Source organism: Rhinolophus sinicus, linkage group LG02, assembly GCF_036562045.2.
Source record: "Rhinolophus sinicus isolate RSC01 linkage group LG02, ASM3656204v1, whole genome shotgun sequence".
Taxonomy (NCBI): domain Eukaryota; kingdom Metazoa; phylum Chordata; class Mammalia; order Chiroptera; family Rhinolophidae; genus Rhinolophus; species Rhinolophus sinicus.
In genome coordinates this window covers 150,766,598-150,785,471 of record NC_133752.1, presented here as the reverse complement: position 1 = coordinate 150,785,471, position 18,874 = coordinate 150,766,598, and the positions used below count along the sequence as shown (strand labels likewise).

At 47.9% G+C, this 18,874-nt stretch overlaps 1 protein-coding gene across 3 annotated transcripts; it reads right to left on the bottom strand.

The window, feature by feature from the left end:
• Positions 1–196: 196 nt before the first annotated feature.
• On the bottom strand, positions 197–17,383 carry ARF3 (ARF GTPase 3). Of its 3 annotated transcripts, XM_074325756.1 has the most exons (6): positions 17,152–17,298; positions 16,307–16,377; positions 5,105–5,345; positions 4,178–4,288; positions 3,821–3,945; positions 197–3,092 (listed from the first exon to the last, which is right to left on the bottom strand). In XM_074325756.1, exons 3-6 carry the CDS (start codon positions 5,250–5,252, stop codon positions 2,931–2,933), a joined length of 546 nt encoding a protein of 181 aa, XP_074181857.1. In that variant the 5' UTR covers positions 5,253–5,345; positions 16,307–16,377; positions 17,152–17,298; the 3' UTR covers positions 197–2,930. The 3 variants fall into 3 exon arrangements, with proteins under 3 accessions (XP_074181857.1, XP_019580239.1, XP_074181858.1); XM_019724680.2 differs by lacking the exon at positions 16,307–16,377 and having other exon boundaries at positions 17,152–17,383; XM_074325757.1 differs by lacking the exons at positions 16,307–16,377; positions 17,152–17,298 and adding an exon at positions 16,875–17,138.
• Positions 17,384–18,874: the final 1,491 nt, after the last annotated feature.

Genomic DNA, 18,874 nt, shown 5'->3' with positions numbered 1-18,874 from the left:
CTGTGGTATAATGGGAGGGAGTAACAAGCAGTGTGCAGATGAGCCCCCGTTCCTCCATAACCTCCAAGTCAAGTGCCCTTTACCCCTCTGCTGACAGGAGCAGTCTGGAGAGAGGGACGAGAGGCAGAACTCCCCTCACCATTAAACAACTGTCCAATGGCTGCTGCACAGCAAGGATGAAGGTCTGCTCCAAAGCTGCATAAAACAAGTTTAATTTCCAACCAGGGTCACAGTCATCGCGTATCCCACATTTTGAGCAAGGAGAGAGAAGGTGAGTTATTAAACATACACAGTCTACATTCCAGAGGAGGAAAAAAGAAGAGAAAAATCAGTTCAGAACTGCAGTTACCACTATAACACCACAAACAAATTTTGGGGGAGAAGTGGGAGAATCCCCAAGGAGAAGAAAGGCTGGAATAAAGGAAAGCATAAAATTAAACCTACCAGAGCAGAGTGAGGGAGGGAGTGGGCAAAAATGGAATGAAACACCCAATCCCAAAAGAACTTGTAGGTGAATGGGAATGTAGAAAGGTCCACCCCTGCCAAGGGTCTAGCAGCCAGGGATACACTAGAAGATCACTTACTGCCCCCTGCTGGACAGATCTGGAGCAGCACCCAACAACCTCCAAGGCTGTTTCCTAACACCTTTAGCCCCTTGGTCCCGGGAGCCCCCCAAAACGAGTGGGGGTGGGCCTGAAATAAGGAAAACCTATTTGGGACTGGCATCTAACTAGGGAGGGTCAGAGAGGGAGTGAGACGGGAGAAGAGGCAAAGTTCTCACCGACCACAAAGATTAAATAGAGTGGGGGATCCTAAGTAGGAAAGAGACAAGGAAAGGGATGACAAACAGGCAACAGCACTGAATGAGTTAGAAGGCAAAGGAAAGAGGTCAGGGAGAGAGGCAGCAGGAGCAAAGAAATCTCAGGAATAGAGACAGAGGCGGAAAAAAAAAAAGCGTGGAGGGAAGCATCTGTGGGGTCAGGGAATGAATACATGTTAAAATGAAATAGAAGCTCCAGCACCCCGCCCTCCCTCCACCACCACACACACACACATACACACAAAGGCCTAGAGAGCAAGAGACCTGCACACACCCACTGCATCTTGGGTAAGTAAAACATCACTAAGGAACTGGCACTGAGGGAGACACCCCTGGAACCTCTCTTTCACAGTTCAGTCTGGGGTGGGGTAAAGGGTATTGATTTATGTGTTATAGACAAAGGTGGCAGGAAGCCTGGACCCAGGGACTGGGGTTTGGGACAGCCCTTCTGGGAAGGTGTCCCTCAGCCATGCTATGGGGGGCCCTGGGTCCTGACCTTAGCAGAAAGGTATGGGCAGCCGTCTTGGAGCTCAGGGCGCAGCCAGCACACACAGGAGCCCACAGAAAAGGCACGGCTTCACAGAAACCGCAGAAGTCAGGACCTCAGGGACAAGCGCCCCCTGTCGACAGAGAGACGCAGTAGCAGCAGCTTCTGAACAACTACATGGTAATAGGGGGAGGACCCTGAAGACCCCTGCATCCCACCAGCACCAACAACCACTTCAGAGTTCTATTTCCTTCACTCCAACACCCATATCCATTTATTCGAGTGGGTGAAGAGGGCAGGGGAGAGCTGTTGGGATGGAGGTGGGAGGCACAGTAGGACCATCTGAGGGTCTGGAAACAGAAGAGAAAATTTCCATCCTTCAGCACATCATGGACTTTCCAGAAAAACAGAACTGAAGAATAGGGGAATTGATATTGAGGTCTGCCATATCACCCCCACTCCCCCTCAGCCACCCAGCCACTCAGGCTGCAGGACTACTAGGGTGAGGAAACTTCTGAAAAAGGACAGGTAAGCCACTCAGCCCCCAAGATCAAAAGACTGGGAGGGGTGGGGGTGCAGGGGAGGGAAAGCAGAAATAGGACTGATCCATGCCTCACCTTCTCCTAAAAACAAAAGAGGATGAAGATGGAAAACCTAAGGCCCTCCCCCCAATACTCTGGGTCCCAAACACACCCCGTGATCTTGCTAACTCCACCTCCCCCTCAGGCTCCTGAGGAACAGACCTAGGATGAGGGGGAGAATCAGTTAACACTGGGCTGATACGAGCGAGTGGGTTCCTCTCTCCTGCCCACTAACGAGGCAGGGAAGAACGGCCTCTCCTTGGGAACAGTCATCTAGAGATAAATGCCACACCCCTGTCCTAAGCAGGGTGGAGAGAGGGGTACGAGGAAGATGGCGGTGGAAAATCCATCATCTAGCCTATCATCCAGGAAAACCTACCTGCACAGAGGAGAGGAACCAGTGCAAGACTGGGGCAGCCTTCCCTCCACCTACTTCCCTTTATCTCAGCAACATGAGAGGGACAAGTGACAGGCTAGAGTGGGCAGCGTCCTGGCTCCAAGCCCTGAGCTGCACTCCACCCCCTCCACCCTTCTCCCTGGCCCCCACATATATATCTCTCTATACATGTATATACATGCGCACACATGCAGGCACACAGAGAGGCCCGTGCAATTTCCATGTAGAACTGGGAGACGGTGGCGAAGGAAAGGAAGACGGTAGGAGAGGGGCCTGCCTGTAGGAAGAGGGACTCAGATGCCAAGAGCACAGCAACCAGAGCCAAACGAAGCAAACAGAGAGACTACCCCACCCCCTCCCGAACCTCAGAGGATTGGGGGGGCACCCCATGAAACCATTAACAACCTTGTTTTTGTTTTAAATCTGGTAAATTGGAATGATTCATCATTAGGACAGCAATTGGGTACTGGTCATGGACAGGGGAAAGGAGGGCATGAAGGAGAGGCAAGGCTCCTGTTGGGCATGCGGACATGATACCCAGGGCCCTGACCATACTGGCAACAGGAAGGAAGGGGTAGGGCTGGGGCAGGGAGACAGTAGGCATGTCACGGGTGGGTGGGGTGGGTGGACAGGGCTGCCTGGCTCTCACTTCTTGTTTTTGAGCTGATTGGCCAGCCAGTCCAGGCCTTCGTACAGCCCGTCCCCGCTGGTGGCACAGGTGGCCTGAATGTACCAGTTGCGATGACGCAGGGAATGCAGGCCCAACTTGTCTGTGATCTCAGCAGCATTCATAGCATTAGGCAAATCCTGGAGCGAGATGAAAACACACAAAAAGGAGCCTGAGGATCTTTCTAAGGCTTCTAGAGCACTCATCTACGTACCAACAGATGTATACCAGTACCCTTTCCTCCTCCACCATAGGGACTCAGAACAAGAGCCTAAAGAGCAGCTTTGGATTTAGTCATCCCAGAACGCCAGATCCAAGGCATTAGAAGTCATTCCACTTGGTTGGTGGAAACCAAATATGGGAGAAGTGATTCAGACTGGGCAAAGAATCGAGTCTATTTGACCGTAGGAGTGAGAGCAGTTCCACTGAAGTAGACAATAGGTAAGATGAAAGAGGGATTTGAGGTGATGTTTTCTATGACACCAATCCCTGAAGATGAAATGTTGTTAATTAAAGCCAGAGTAGGGGACAAGAGGAGCATAAAGAAGCCACAGAAGGGCAGTTGGTTGGCTCAGTGGTTAGAGCGCAGTGCTCATAACACTAAGGTCGCCGGTTCGAGTCCCACATGGGCCCGTGAGCCATGCCCTCCACAACTAGACTGAAAAACAACGACTCGACATCCTGGAAAAACACACTGCTCCCCAGTATTCCCCAATGAAAAAGAAAAAAGAAGCCAAAAAATCCCATTTCCCACATTACCAAAATTGAGAACATAGTCCCAGGGCTTTCCACACAATGAGCTCCAAGGCCGCTGATTTCTGCAGCCAGGTTGCCCTCTCTCTAATCCAGGGGCGGGGAGACATCCCACCTGTTTGTTTGCGAAGACGAGGAGCACTGCATCCCGGAGCTCGTCCTCTGCCAGCATCCTCATCAGCTCCTCCCGGGCCTCATTCACTCGCTCCCGATCATTGCTGTCCACCACAAATATCAGCCCTAGGGAGGCAGAGCACGGGCTGCACAGAATGACACGCGAACTTCCCTCCCTCACCACCGAAAGGTGCCCCCTTCCTTATACCCTCCAAATATCTGCTCCCTTTGCTCCTCTTCTCCCACCCCTAGGAGCTGCAGCAGGGCCAGTTGGCTGCCCATAACCAAGAGCAACAGCCACACTCTCAGCTCACACCCAACAACCCACGGCAGTCCCTGGGCGATTCACAGGCTGTACCTTGGGTGTTCTGGAAGTAGTGTCTCCAGAGAGGCCGAATCTTGTCCTGGCCACCAACATCCCAAACTGTGAAGCTGATGTTCTTGTACTCCACTGTCTCCACATTGAACCCTTTGGAAAAAAACAGGTAATTGGGCCACTTGGCCTCCAACAATGCCCCAGTGGGTGGGTCTCGGTTTCCCCAAGCCTCGGCCATGACCCCAGCAAAGGAAAGAAAACTAGGGCTTCCTCAGAACTGGCATGTCTTGCCCTCATTGCCCAAAGGCCAAAAAGAAAAACTAAGAGAAGTGGAAGAGGATGAGGAAGGCCAACCGGGAGGTTCACAACTGCCTGGGTAATGGGAGCCAACCTTCCCAACTCATTCTCCCAGCCTTTGGCGCTCCCTCCTACAAAGAAGTGACTCGGCCCCACTCCTGTACTGTGGTCACCAGAGTCTGTCTCAGCTAAGAACTGGGGCCTGCGAAGCAGAGTGAAGAAAAAAAAGTGAGCTATAGTCTGGAGCCCCAAATGCAGAACCAGCTACGAATGATAATCCGGAGTCCCATCCATCAGGCAAATGTTCTCCCTCCCACAAGCAGGTCTTAACCAGGATCAGGGCCACCAAGGATCTAAACTGAAGCAACTCCAGGCCTCTGGCAAGAACATCAAAGGCCGTCACCTGCTTTCCAAACAGCACAGAGAACAAACCAGCTCAGTACCTGAGGGCAACTGTTGAGTGCCAGGCTGCAGAAGTTCCCGCATCAGAGAAGGCCAGGGTAGGTGGGCAAACGGCAGCCCCAACACCTGCTAGTGAGCTAAATAACCATCCTTCCCTGAACCCCACAAATTGCATGGACTTGCCTGGTGGCCGGGTGGGGAATCTAGGAATAGGCCCCCTGCCTGGCTCAGCTGCTGGCATGAAAGCCTGCATGCGAGCTGTGCCCTTACCAATGGTGGGGATGGTGGTGACAATCTCCCCCAGTTTCAGCTTATACAGGATGGTGGTCTTCCCGGCAGCATCCAGGCCCACCATCAGGATACGCATCTCCTTCTTCCCAATCAGGCTCTTGAGAAGGTTCCCAAAGATGTTGCCCATGATCACAGCAGCTGCTTTCTGAGGACAGCAGGGCCCAAGTGGGGGCGGTGGCAGTCTGGTTTTCACCTGGTCCCTGGTACGGAGAACTTGATCCTAGGCAAAGAAATGTAAGCTCGTCACTGCCATCTGCTTGTCAGGATCTTGTGTAAATGGGATTTGTCAAAGTCATGGCTGGAGGACTATGCAGACTGAGACCCACTCAGACACATCTGAACCTTTGGGAGTGGAGACAAAGCAGTGAACACTCAGGACCCCTGCTCTGCCAGCAATCTACCTATATGACTGGGGAGTCCTTTCACCTGCCCATAGCTCCACTGTAAATGGAGGGGTGCTGAACTAGATTTCTAAAGTTCCTTCCATTCCGACAATCTACACTATACTTGAAGGTGTTGCGACATCATTAATGCCCCTCCCTCCCTCCCCCAACACTACCCTAAGACTTCTGGAAAGGGTGAGAGAGGAGGGAGTGGAATGAGGAGTGGCTCTCTGTGACTCCCAACAAGGCTTGCCAGGTTCCGCAGGTTCATGCTCTTTGCTTTACTCAAAAGACTGCTTCTTCCCTTCCTCTATTTCTGCAATACCTTCCTTCTACATACCAAAATTAATGGGGATAAAATAAGAAAGCAGCATGCCTAAGATGCTGATCCTTTCTGTTCTGTGAAAAGCTGGCTGCTAAACTGTGCCCTGTTCATACACCAGTATGCTGAGAGTTGGCAGGAGGTGTGGGAAGAGGCTACTCCTCATTCCTCAGCCAGGTAAATCCTAGACTTGCCACGGCCCATCCAAGGACAGCGGCTCCACACGGTCACCTGCAATGAGGCTTTCGTTCCCTGCTTCTTCTCTAACCCCCTTCAGTCTACTCTCCACAGCCAGACTGAGTTTAAAACCAAAATCAGGTCATGTCGCTCCTCTGTTCAAAACCCTCTCTTGGCTTCCTATCTCCCTTCAGTAAAACCCAAAGCCTGTAAGGTCTTACACAACTTGCATTCTCCCCGTTTCTCTCATCATATCTCCCCTTTGCTTCCTCCACTTCAATTCCCCAACACTTTCCTGCCTCAAACCTTTTGTACTTGCTATTTATTCTGCCTCAAATGCTTCCTCTGCCAGACAACCTTCATGAGTACTCCCTCACTTCCTGCAGGTGTCTGAGTGTCACGATATCAAAGAGGCTTTCCATAGCCACCTCCAAAACACACTCACACACCACCACCACCGCCACCACTCTCTACCCCATTTATCCCACTTTACTTTTCTTCATAGTACTTATCACCATCTGACACATCACATATTTGTTTCTTGCTGTATTGTTTTTCTCCTCCTACTATGTCTACCTACTATGTCCGTAGGCTCCGTGCCTATTTTGTTCACTGCTGTGTTCCTGGGCCCTTGAAGAATGCCTGGCCCATAGCAGTTGAATAACTGAACTAACTCTCAGGGTCTCTACTGCCCTCCCTAGCAGCTTACTCAGATCAGATGTGTATGCCTGATACATAATAGGCCCTTACCAAACACCTGCTGAAAAAAATGAAGGGAGCAGTAAGAACCACTATAAGGAGACAAAATGCCCACTCCAACCATTGCCCACCAACAGACAGGATCAGAGAGTCATCTATTCCCTCTCTTCTTCCTTCCCCTCCCTATGGCACAGGACAGCCACAGAAACGCATCTTTAAAACAACAATGAAATGGGGGTTCAGAATCGCCCGTGCCAGCCAGTTCTCTGTGCCTGCAGGAGACAGGCATCAGCGGGCAGCTTATTCAGTGATCACCATATGCCAGCTGCTGGCATTCTCTATGGAGTCTGGGAACCAGAGATACACACACACCCCAAACCCAGCAGGCGAAGGAACAGGTCAAGACAGAGTGCACTCAAACCCAAGAATGTGAAAAGTGGATGGGGAGGAATCCAATTTACAAGCTAAAGCTTGGGGGTTTGGTGGGAATTTAGCTGTTTTTGCAAAAACTATGTCAGGTTTGTTTGTTTGTTTTTTTCTTAGTCTCCTCAGTTTGCAGCAAATTCCATACTAGTACAAAGGGGCCAGATCAACAGCCCCTGGAGACCAAAGTACTAGTTTGTCCAAAAAACAGAAACAATGAGTGCTTATGGAATGTTTCATCTTCAAAGGCTTCCCCAGACATCCACTAATGAACCAGGCGTGGTGCTCCCTGTAGGTTCCCCAGATGCGCCCTGCCCCTGACCCAGAGGGCTCACACCCCAGGGAGAGGAGCTGGCTCAACCTTAGGGCTCAACTTCAGCCAAGTCGCCCACTGGCCATCCTCCCTGCCCATCCTGCCTCAACCCACCCAGGTACACAGATTCTCAAGGATCCCTGGAGCAGGTAGGGATACTGGCCCAGCTAGTAAGATCAGATCCCACCAACCTTGGCAATCTGTGGTAGTCAGACTGCTGGTTCTGCTACCATCACCTTCAGAAATTTAAACCTTTCAGTAAAGTCTTCCTAGCTTTCATCTTTTCTCCTGCTCAGGTAGCCCTTCCTTCAGCTCCAAATGATACTTTGCTTTAAAGGTTAGGTAATAGGCTTTGGCTGAGATTCTGAGCTGAATTTATACTACACATTTATCTTGCTGTCCTTTATGATGGGAACTATTGCTGATTAAATGATTATCAACCGTGAGTACAGCAGTGGCTGAAAAATACCTCTTGGCCCCGAACATGCATACGCTGTCCTTTGGTTTGCTTCTTTGCTAAGCTATCATGTTAAAGTCTTGGTTCAAAAGCTGATCCCAGCGTTACACTTATTTTATTTCCTGGCATGCCACATCAAGGTCCCTGAATTATCTGAGCCACTCATGTGGCACTTATCACCTTCTGGAGCTATTTCCTGCTTTGCTAAGTCTGTACATTGACTATCTCTTGAATTTAACTGTATTCTCCAGGGGGAAGGACTATGCCTACTTTATTTTGTACCTATCCTCACTCCCAGCGCCAAACCCACCATAGGAGTTCTATCAAGCACGGATTTAAGCCTCATCTGAGTATGTCCTTGTATCATTTCTTCTGTCCTAGCAGTACTTGCTATCACTATGTAATGCACAGATGGTTGCTTAGATATCCTGTCGATTCTTGGCCATTTTCCACACATATCTAACCCTGGGACTGGATTGGGAACAACATGAAAGGACTGGAAGACTAAAACTGGTGGAATTCTCTCCTGCCATTTAATAAGCAATGGGGCTGATGGAACTGATGAAATATCCAAGTAGTTACTCTGTGTTCCCTGGGGCAGCCCAGGGCCTTGAAATTAATGGACACTATGACTCTAATATAATCAGGAGCTTGATTCAGATGAGCGTTCTAAAGGGGATGTTGGCTTTCTCGTCTTGGCTTTCTCTGTCCCTGTCTATTACCAGGGAGCATGCTACCCTACCACCAGGATGGCAGTAACTTTCAGCTTCGTGCCATGAACATGAATCTTTGGCTATATAGCCAATTCTCACTTTCACCATAAAGCATTCCTATAAAAAGCTCTGGGAAGCAGAATGGCAAAAAATAAATAAATAAATAAAATACAAAAAACGCTGGATTGTTTCCCTACATACTGTAGAGCCTATTATTTACTCTCTTTAACACAGATGGCACTCCTGTGTGGATAGGGCAAAATGCCAGGGCTCCATGGGCTGGTGGAAACCAAGAATCAGCAGTTAAAACTGAAGGTGAGTGGCTCAAGATGAAAAATGGAATACAGTAGTACTTCTATTAACAAAGCGGGTATCTCAACATTCTGTTTTATAGTCACTTTGTTATCACTGGTAAAAATAACAATAGGAGTTCTAAAAATGTGTTCCAGTAAAATCTGTGTGGGACATTGCAGGAGTTCAATCAAGTGCATTGGCTGATTTAAGCCCCATCTCAGGATGTCCTCACTGAGGACCATTCCGTCCCCAATCCCATCCTTCCCTCTCCCAGGAGAGGCAGGCTGTTGCCGTCACTCAGCCATCTTGACTTATGTGTGTTGCAGGAATACGCCTGCCTCACTCTCCAGGTTGATGCTGAGATCACAGCTCAACCTGCCATGTACACTCCCCCGACCTGACTCAAGCGACTGGCTCCAGTGCAGGTCTTGAGACACCTCTGAGGAGACTCCTGATCTGGCAGGGCCTCTGCCTCTTCAGGTGGCATAGGTCCAGAGAAGACAAGAGTCTCCCAAACCCTCTGCTGCCAAGAAGGGTGCACTAAAAAGCAGCTTTGTTTCCAGATAATTTTCAAGCTGAGATATCACTAACAGAGATGCTATTTTTAGCACAGTCAATGGAGCAGACCAATAAAATTTAAGTAAACAAAAGCAGGGTATGCCTGTATTTAGTTTGCTTAGTGCAGCTGGCTTATGACCTCTGTAAACTTTCTAAGTTTTTGTCTCAAGAGCACTGTAATCGTCAGCACATAAGAACTATTAGGTTAGTACCTCAACAACTTCTACTGGACTCAAAGATTTCCCACAGCCAAGAATCAGCTTCTGATGTCAGCTTCCATCCATTCATTAAACATTTATTGAGTATACTGAACTAGGGATACAGAAAGGAAGACAGTTTCTGCCTTCATGAAACTCAAGTCAATGGGAGACAAAGACTCATAAACAGAGGATTACAAAACTGTGAGGATAAGAGTGGGGTAAGCACATAGCATTATGGGGAAAGGATGCCAGGCAGTTCATCAAGACTAAACGGTACAGGACGATTCCCAGACAGGATTCTCACGTCACACCTGAGCTGACTCCTGAAGGAAAAGTGGGAAGTAACCAGCAAATAAAGGAAAGGGAATGGGGCAGAAGGAACAGTGTCTGCAAAGGCATTAAAACTTGCGTCAGAGAGAGCAATTTCCATTAGCCAAAGCCATGTGCAACTGGGAAGTAGTTTATTGAGACGCAGCACGGTGAATACAAAGAAGTGACGAGGCTGGAGAGAGAAGCAAGGATTAGATCACGAAGGGCCTCAAAGACATGTGATCAGATATGTGCTTTAGAAACACCATTCTGGCAGCAGTTTAGGGAATAAATTAAAAGGGGAGAGACTGGAAGCAGAGAGAAAACTGGGGAGGTACAGTCATGCAGATAAGAAATCAGAAGCTCTCGACTAGAGGTGGCAATAGAGAGGATAGGGCAGATTGGAAACATCAAATTGGAGAATCTGCAGGATTTAATGACGGATTAAACGTAGCGAGGAGAACAGAAGGCTCAAAGATGAGTCTTGGTTTCTGGCCTGGGTGATTCAATGGCAGTTCTTTAGATGGAAAATAACAAGAAAAACAGATCTGAGAGTAAAGATGTTTGATTTTAGATTAAATGTTGATTTTGAGGTGCTAAGGTCTGAAGTGCAGCAGAGGAGTCTGGACTGGATACTTGGTAATCACCCGCGCAGATGGGAAACGAAGCCATGGAGGAACCAAGACGATCCAGGATGGCAGCAGTTCCTGGCTGCCTACCCAACAGTCATTCTTTCCCTTCTTTCTTCTAACAAACTCTAATCTGTTCAGATGTTGGGGCAGCAAGGTATAAGATACCCTTCCCTAGCCCTCGGGTATAAAAACTTATCAGCCTGAAGGGTGTGGGCATTTCATTTTCCTTGCCAGTGAATGAGTTACGAATGACCGTATCCTAATTCGAGCCAAAAAAAATGTGAGGGAAGTCCTCTGGGAGCATCTGGGAAAGTTTTCCTCAACCGTAAAAAAGGACATGTGGCAATGTTCTCTTGTTCAGTCTTTGGATGTTGACGTAGAAACATGAGATGCTGGAGTAATCTTGAGACCATGAAGGGACAGACCTAAGAACTCTACAATATCAGAGCAGAAAAACTGAGAAAATGTGGGTCCTTATTACCACTGGCAAGCTGGTGGATTAAAAACAAACAAACAAACAAACAAGAAAGTCCTCTATATCTAAACAACTTTGTATGAGTGTGGGGTAAAAAAAATACATAACATAAAATTTACCATTTCAACCATTTTTAAATGTACAATTCAGCAGCATAAATATTCACTTGTTGTGCAACTATCACCATCATCCATCTCCAGAACTTTTTCATCTTTTCAAACTGACTTTTTACCTATTAAACAGTAACTCTTATTCCCCCCTCCTCCCAGCCCCTGGCAACCACCATTCTACTTTCTGTCTCTATAATTTAACTATTCTAGGTACCTCATGTAAGTGGAACCACATAATATGTGTCCTTTTATGTCTGGCTTATTTCACCTAGACTTCTTGCTATATGCTGTAATAAATCCTCTTATTGTTTGAGTCACAGGTATGTTTTCTGTCTGTTGCCAACTGATACATCCTAACTGATATACCTAGGGAGAGTACGTACGGTGGGACAGGAGAAAAGCCCAAAGGCAGAAACCTGGGGCACATCAATATTTAAAGCAGTGGGCAGAAAAGGAGGCCAGGAAAGAGAGTAAGAAGCAACTTGAGGGGTAGAGAGGAAATCTAAAAAGTAAGACATCATAGACACCAATGAGAGGGGAAAAAACCAAACATTTAAAAAAGGAAGGTCAAAGGCTGTAGAGAGATCAATTTAAGATAAGGCCTGCTGGGCGAGGCGGCGCATACCTGTAGCCCTAGCTACTCAGGAGGCTGAGGCAGGCGGATTGCTTAAGCCCAGGAGTTCTGGTCTGTAATGCCCTATGCTGATTGGGTGTCCACACTAAGTTAGGCATAAAGAAATAAATAAGGCCTGAAAGATACCTGTTGACTTTAGCTACTAGGCAATCAAGGATGACCTTGTTATAAATGAAAACATATCGAGTTAAAATTAGGCTCCACTTAACTCAACTAGCAGTGTTTAGGCTCAGGTCAGAAACATGATGCCCGCTTTCCTTCTAGTCCAAGATGACTCCAGCACAAGACAACCTGAAGAAGGCCCCACTACAAGCAGAGAAGGATCCTAAATCACCACGTCCAATAGAGACCCAAACACCAGGGAAGGGTCTGGCTTTTTCCATGGACAGCCCTCAGCAAGGGAGTCAGAACACAGCAACAGGTCTGTTTCAGAACACATGGCTTAGCCATATGAGACAGTGACCAGATAAAAACTAGATTCATTTGTTTCTGTGGCACTGCTCTCTAACCAAAGCTTTCCGTTTGCCCTCTTCTTAGAATCTGACCAGTTTAAACTGCTCCATCTCCTGATATTCTACGGCTGCTCCATTGCTCCCACCTGTAGCCTTGAATACTGAGAACACTATACTCTCCTAATTACAAAATCACTGAAATTCCATTAGTCAGCCTAAAGCCCTAATAAACCTTTGCCCCCCAATCTGGTCCCACTGTGCAGGTCAAGATGGAGCTGCCAGCAAACAGATGAAGAAAGAAGCCAGGATTTGGACAGAGCACCCTAAGGATACGGAAGACAGGGAACTGCCTACCTTCGGGAATAAGCTGTTTGTGATCCCTTATCACCTCAAACACACTTCTACTCTAGGAATTACCACAGTATGTTTTATTCACGTTTGTCTGTTTCAGTTTCTAGAGCTGGAACTTCCCAAATAATATGCCTTTAACGCATTACAGGGCAGCTGGAGATACGGATCCCATCAGTACTTAAAGTGGCTAGAGCCCTTGGGCTCGACATCTTGGGTTGCAAGCAGCTATGTCTCACTATCACCATTTTCTGTGTATGCCCTGATGGGGAAAAGTTGGGGAAGTACTTCCCCAGACTATGAGCCCCTTGCCAGCAGGGACCATGCCTTATTCATGTTTCATGTCCCCCGCTTCCAGCAGTACAATCTGTAGCTAGATTACACATACTTGCTGTTGAGAAGCACAGTACTACTGATAGTAGCAAAACATTTGTGAGGTTAAGACATTATTCTTTGGGTAATCCCCAATCCTTTTCCTGCATCTGACAAACTGGAGAAGTGGTTTCTATGTTCTCAGAGCTCAAGGGTTCCTTGGATGGGATTCAGAGGCTTCCTGGGGGAAAGGAGAAACCATGAGAGGCTCCAGTTATGCTCACCAACTCTCCCCCACCACCCTTTACAGAGCAGCTCCACTTTCATCCGTTTTATGTATTAAACTTCAAATAAGATTTTAATAAGGTAAGGTTCGATTGCTTTAAAAGGGGGAGAGGGCAAAAACCACTGCAACAAAGGACAAATGTTCTACCGCATGCTAAATCATGCTGAAGTTTAAACATTCATGCTGGACATTCTTATGTATAACCACATAAAGGAAGGATTATGCCGGGCTCTCACCAGTAACGGCAGAGCTAAAAGGTACCATGAAACCTGCCACACCTAGTCATCTCACCTTCAGGAATACAGTGATAATGGTGGCTACCTGAAATCTCAGCCATTTCCTTATTTCTGGTCCATACGCTACACAGCAGATCCTTTGCAGAAGTCCACGACAAAGCTCTAACACATTCATGGAATCCCTACCCCAGCTCTTTCCCACACTACAATACAAAACGTTCAAACATTTGTGGAACGCTTTCCAAATGCTTCCCAGGCCTTTTCATTATCAAAAAGCTATCTATATTTGTGACAGATGTTAGAAAAGGTAGACAGAATTACTCTGGACCTTAATATAGTACATTTTGAAACATACTCAGAGGCAGACATTTAAAGGAGATGTGACTAAACGAAAAGAGTCGCCCAGGAAATGGAAGATGTTGAAATGCTCATTGAGACGTAAAATAATGGGGCCCAGGAATCTAAATCCTGACCTAGGTCAATCAGGGTGCACCTTCATGGAAGAGTCATCCGAGTCATGCTGACTGTTTTAAACATGAACACTATTGTTGAGCCCCCACATTCTCACCCTACATCCAAGCTGATGGTTCAGGGCCCCTGCCTTGCTCCAGCTTCACCTCCCACTCAGGCAGCAGGAGCTGCCTCTGTGAGGCAGAGGCTGAAAAAAGATTTCACTGCTCATAAGCCTACAACCAGCACAGAAAGTCATGGTAACAAGCATCCCTTCACACAGGCGCCTCAGGCTGCAAGTTCTTCTTTTGTGAGCCTTTAAGGTAGGCCTGAGTGCTCATATTATTATGACTATTGCAATGATGATGATCAATAGCAGCTAATATTTACTTGGGGCTCACTACCGTGCTTCCCCGAAAATAAGACCTAGCCAGACAATCAGCTCTAATGCGTCTTTTGGAGCAACAATTAACACAAGACCCGGTCTTATATAAGACCCAGTCTTACATGATAGTAAAATAAGACTGGGTCTTATATTAATTGTTGCTCCAAAAGACGTATTAGAACTGACTGTCCAGCTAGGTCATATTTTTGGGGAAACACGGTATGTGCTTTGTACAATAGTAGTGCTTTATGTGTATTATCTCATTTGATTCTCAAGCCAGTACTATGAAATAGGTACTATTGTTATCATACTCTTTACAGATGAGGAAAATGAGGTTAAAAGAGAGCAAGTAATCTCACCAAAATCACACAACTAGTAATAGTAGAGACAGGATTTGAACCCAATTTTATGATTCCAAGGTCCACACTCTTAATTACTATACCACTTTGCCTCTAAATGCACCTGCAACAAAAATGAGGAGGAGAGCCAAACACAGTAATGTGCTTTGAGTCTCAGGCCTCTTGGCATCCATGTCTAAAAGTATATAGGGAAGCAGATTCCACAATTTCCCTCAGTTATTTACTCGGCTTTAACAAAGCTGATTTTAAAGAAGTTCCTTCTTCTAACCAACAAATCCCACCCACTGTCCTCTGAATCCATTTCCCCTTATTATGACTCCAGTCGAAGAGAGCAGCAGAGATGAACACACACACAGTATGATTCTTTGTGCACTTAAGACTTCACTTACATTCTTCCCAGCCTGCTGTCTGCCTTCCTTTATACTTCCATTCAATTTAATAATAGCAGCTACCATTCACTGGCACCAATTCTGTACCAGGCACCGCATATATATATCGGCTCTCTCCTCCATAATCTCCAGGATCCCCATTTGCAGACAACATGCTGAAGGACTTAGAGCTAATGGACGGACTCCTTTGCCCACAAAGAGGAAGCAGAAGAACTAGGATTTCAGATAAATAATGACTGTGTTCTAGTAACAGTTTTATTTTTGGATCTTAGTTTCCATTATCCATGTGTGTTTTGTGCCTTTTAGGATGGAGGAGAGACCAAGACTTCTTAATTATTAGGTTGGTGCAAAAGTAATTGCAGTTTAAAAGGTTAAAAATAAAGGCAAAAACCACAATTACTTTTGCACCAACCTAATACAAAGGCTAAGGGCCTTTGTACTCCCGCTCAGCTATCTCCAGTCACTCTCCCTGACAGCCAAGCCATCTCTTTCTCCCTCCTTAAACCATAGTCAAAAAACTTGAGTTCTATCCAGTCACATTCTGTATTCATCATGAGCGCCTACTGTGTGCACAGGCATTGTGGGAGACAGGCAATGAGTTCCAATTCCTGCATTCAAAAAGCTTAGTCTCTTTAGAAAAGCAAGACATGCGCATAAAAATTTTGACTATGCAAAGTAATCATTCTAAGCTAGGAGGCAAGAGGCACGTGAACCTGTAACACATGGGGCCCCTTCCCGGCTGAATCCAAGGTCAATGATTCATTCTGTGAAAAGGTGAGCTCAATGGATCAGTTTCTTTCTTAGAATGAGCTTTTACAGACTTGTTATTCAAACTCAGGTCTAATGTGCAATGACCAATTCACTACCCCACTCCAGTCATAGCAAGTGGAGACACCCCAACAACAAGCTCAAGACAAAATGGCAGCAAATTAGAAACAGGTAAGGAAGTATGCAGAGACTAGATTCTGTCCTGTTGCACTGACCCAAGTATTCAGACTCCTGCAGCAGATCTCCTACCAATAAAACTTTCATGCCATATACCAGCGGTGACCCAATCCAACAGCAGCAGAGACAGGTTTTAAGTTACACTTCTCCCTCACCCAGATGACCTCACTATTTCTTCTCACTCCTGACCACATACCACACTCCTCCTGGCCAGGCCAGAGGGAGACTGGCAGTAATACAACCCAGAAAGAAGGGAACTCCCCCAAAAGAGGAGCTACCACTTTGTTAATCAAGCGGCCCGTTTGATCAGGGAACTCCACCTCCCCCTCCTTTCCGCAAACACTGGTGTAAGAAATGGTTCCATTTTCTGTTCCGGGAATCCTGGTACTTCCTAAAGAAAGAAAGCGGATTGGAAGACAAAACTCAGAGCCAGCGACACGATGCTCCCTCCTCCTGTGAGACCGCCCCCGCTTCGCCTGGGGGAGAATGGCACCACCTCTTCTCCAGGCAAAATCAAATCCCCCTCCCCTTTCTGTCTCCTCTCCCCCCGCTCCCCACCTGCTGCCCTCTTCCTAACGTGCGGTTCCCAAGACCCGAACGCGCAACCTCCACCAGAATAGTGCCCCTGGGGTGCCCCACTAGCCTGCCCTGCCGGTTACTCCCTAAACCCCCTACACACCCCTGCCCCATGATAGGGGGAGGAGGTGTCACAACAGCAAGGCTTCTCTCTGGTCTCCTATTACTAAGGTGGAGAGGAAGATGGGGTAAGGAAAAAGCAGCATTCTAGCCCTTTAACAGGAAAAGGATACAAACAGCCATCACCGCCCCCGCATCACCTCTGCCTGGACTGCTTTCCTCCCCCTTAACCCTGACCCCTCGAAAGCCCACCTTCTGCAGGCGAAGGGAACCTAACTGAAGCCCAGGTCGCCCCCTTGTGCGAGGCGGAGGACAAATCTGTGTGCGCCCCCCACCCCCACCCCAGCTTCGCGTCCTTCAAATGCGGGGGCAGGAGTGAGGCTGGCCCGGCGCCCCTTTCCAAGCTCCCGGGTGGGAAGGACCACACCGCCCCAGGCCTGGCACTGCCGGACAGGGGGGCTCTATCTCCTCAGCCCCCACCCCGAGCCTCTCCTCTACCGGGATCCGCCTTCCCTCCCCAACCCCTCACCTGTTCCTGTTCTCAAGCTTCGCCGCTGCGGCCGCCGCCTCCGCCCCCGCAGGTTCCGCTTGGCTCTTGCTCTGTTCCCTCCGGCTCCCCCAGCCGATTTCAGCGCGGCTGCTCCCCTGGCCCCGCTCCCTGACTCCCTCCTTCCTTCCCTCTACCTAGCACCGGAAGCCGCGACGGCGACAGGAGCTGTGCGGCGCACCCCCACCCCCAGACTGAGATACTTCCCACCTCCCCAGTCACGCGAGAGCTGCGCAGCAGCGAGCGGCAGTTCTCGCGAGATCTATCACCATGGCAGCGGCTGCAGCAGAGGCAGCCGGGTGCTAGAGCTGAACCCCGGGCGGGGTCCGATGTGGGGGTTGGAGTCTGCGGGCGGCGGAGGCGAGAGCCAGGGAATAGGGGTGAATCAGTGAGGACTGAAGTGACAATACCAAGCTCCAGGGTCATACCTAGAATTTAAGGACTGGGGCCACGTGCTGGCCACACTGGAGACTGGGGTTGGGCTGAGAGGCCTGGGGGCTCCTTGGGCAAATCTAGGTCCTCCAGACCTCATCTTTATTTCTTAACCAAAGCTCGCAGCATCCCGGAGAGCCCTCCTACACCAGTGTCGCTGCTTACCACGCCTAATCTAAGACTAGGTTACTCAAGGGTCTGAATCAAGAGATCCTTTTCTGTAGGGAAGAGAAGGGAGAGTGCTGAATTTAAGAGACTGAAGGAGACTGAACTCTGGGCCAATTAAGAGGTTGGAATGTGAAAGACAAATGGTTGAAGCCTCATATTCAGAGGTGTGGTTTGAGGAAGTGTACTTAGATAGTTATGAATTTTAGTATCCCAAGGAAAATGAAAGACTTTGCCCCCATGTTTCTCTATTCCTGCCCACCCCCACTTCCCTCACACTCATTTCTGTACCTGGTCTAGACATGCAAAGCCACTTTAGAATAGTATGGCTGTGGTAGAAGAAGGCACCTGTAATGCTGAGAACAGAAGAAGATTCTTTAAGTGCCCTCTTTCTACATTTACAGCAGTACAAGGGAACACATGATTCCCTAAGGCCTCAACCAAAATTGTTGCTTTTCTGAATTTTTTTTTTTTTTTTTTTTTTTGCCTTGTTTCTTGTCTCCTTCCGAGAACTAGACTGGTAGATATCCACACTATGTCTACCCCTTCAATCCCTGGTGTATGCGTTCACCAGTCTCTTCCTCTTATCCCAGTCTGTTTTCTCATATTTTAACCAGGAAAATAACATGGCCCAAGGATGTGAAGCCAGGAGGACCCTAACTTCAGATGGTGAGGAATGCGATGGATGACAAGAAGCATGTTTATAACAATGGTATCTGTCCTAGGCTGTTGCCATGAAGGGCGTTTGCCCTGCTAAGCTCTGTGTTTTAAATGGCAGAAGATTCCTCCAGTGTTATTCCAGACTCCTAGACTGGGCCCTGTGATACCGCCACATGATTACTTTACTCTTTCCATTTCTTTTCCTAGAAGTTTCTAGGACTACAGCACCAGGTGATGCCCCCACACTGATCACAAACATTAAACTTTACAAGCCCCCTTCCTAAGTACCCAGCCATACCAACATACCAACATGCCTTGAGGGACTCCGTCAGTGTTCCAGCCCAAGACTTCAGGTCCTCTAGTGGTTGGGTTCCAGGTGTGACAGAAGGATGGAAATGGTGTCAGCCTAATACGGTTAGCGGCAAGTACCATAGTATTTGAGTCAGAA

Coding starts and splice junctions, on each gene's coding strand:
- ARF3 (XM_019724680.2), bottom strand. CDS start 5,252: ATGGGCAACATCTTTGGGAACCTTCTCAAGAGCCTGATTGGGAAGAAG. Junction 4,289..5,104: donor CACCACCATCCCCACCATTG/GTAAGGGCACAG, acceptor TTTTTTCCAAAG/GGTTCAATGTGGAGACAGTG. Junction 3,093..3,820: donor TCGTCTTCGCAAACAAACAG/GTGGGATGTCTC, acceptor ATCTCGCTCCAG/GATTTGCCTAATGCTATGAA.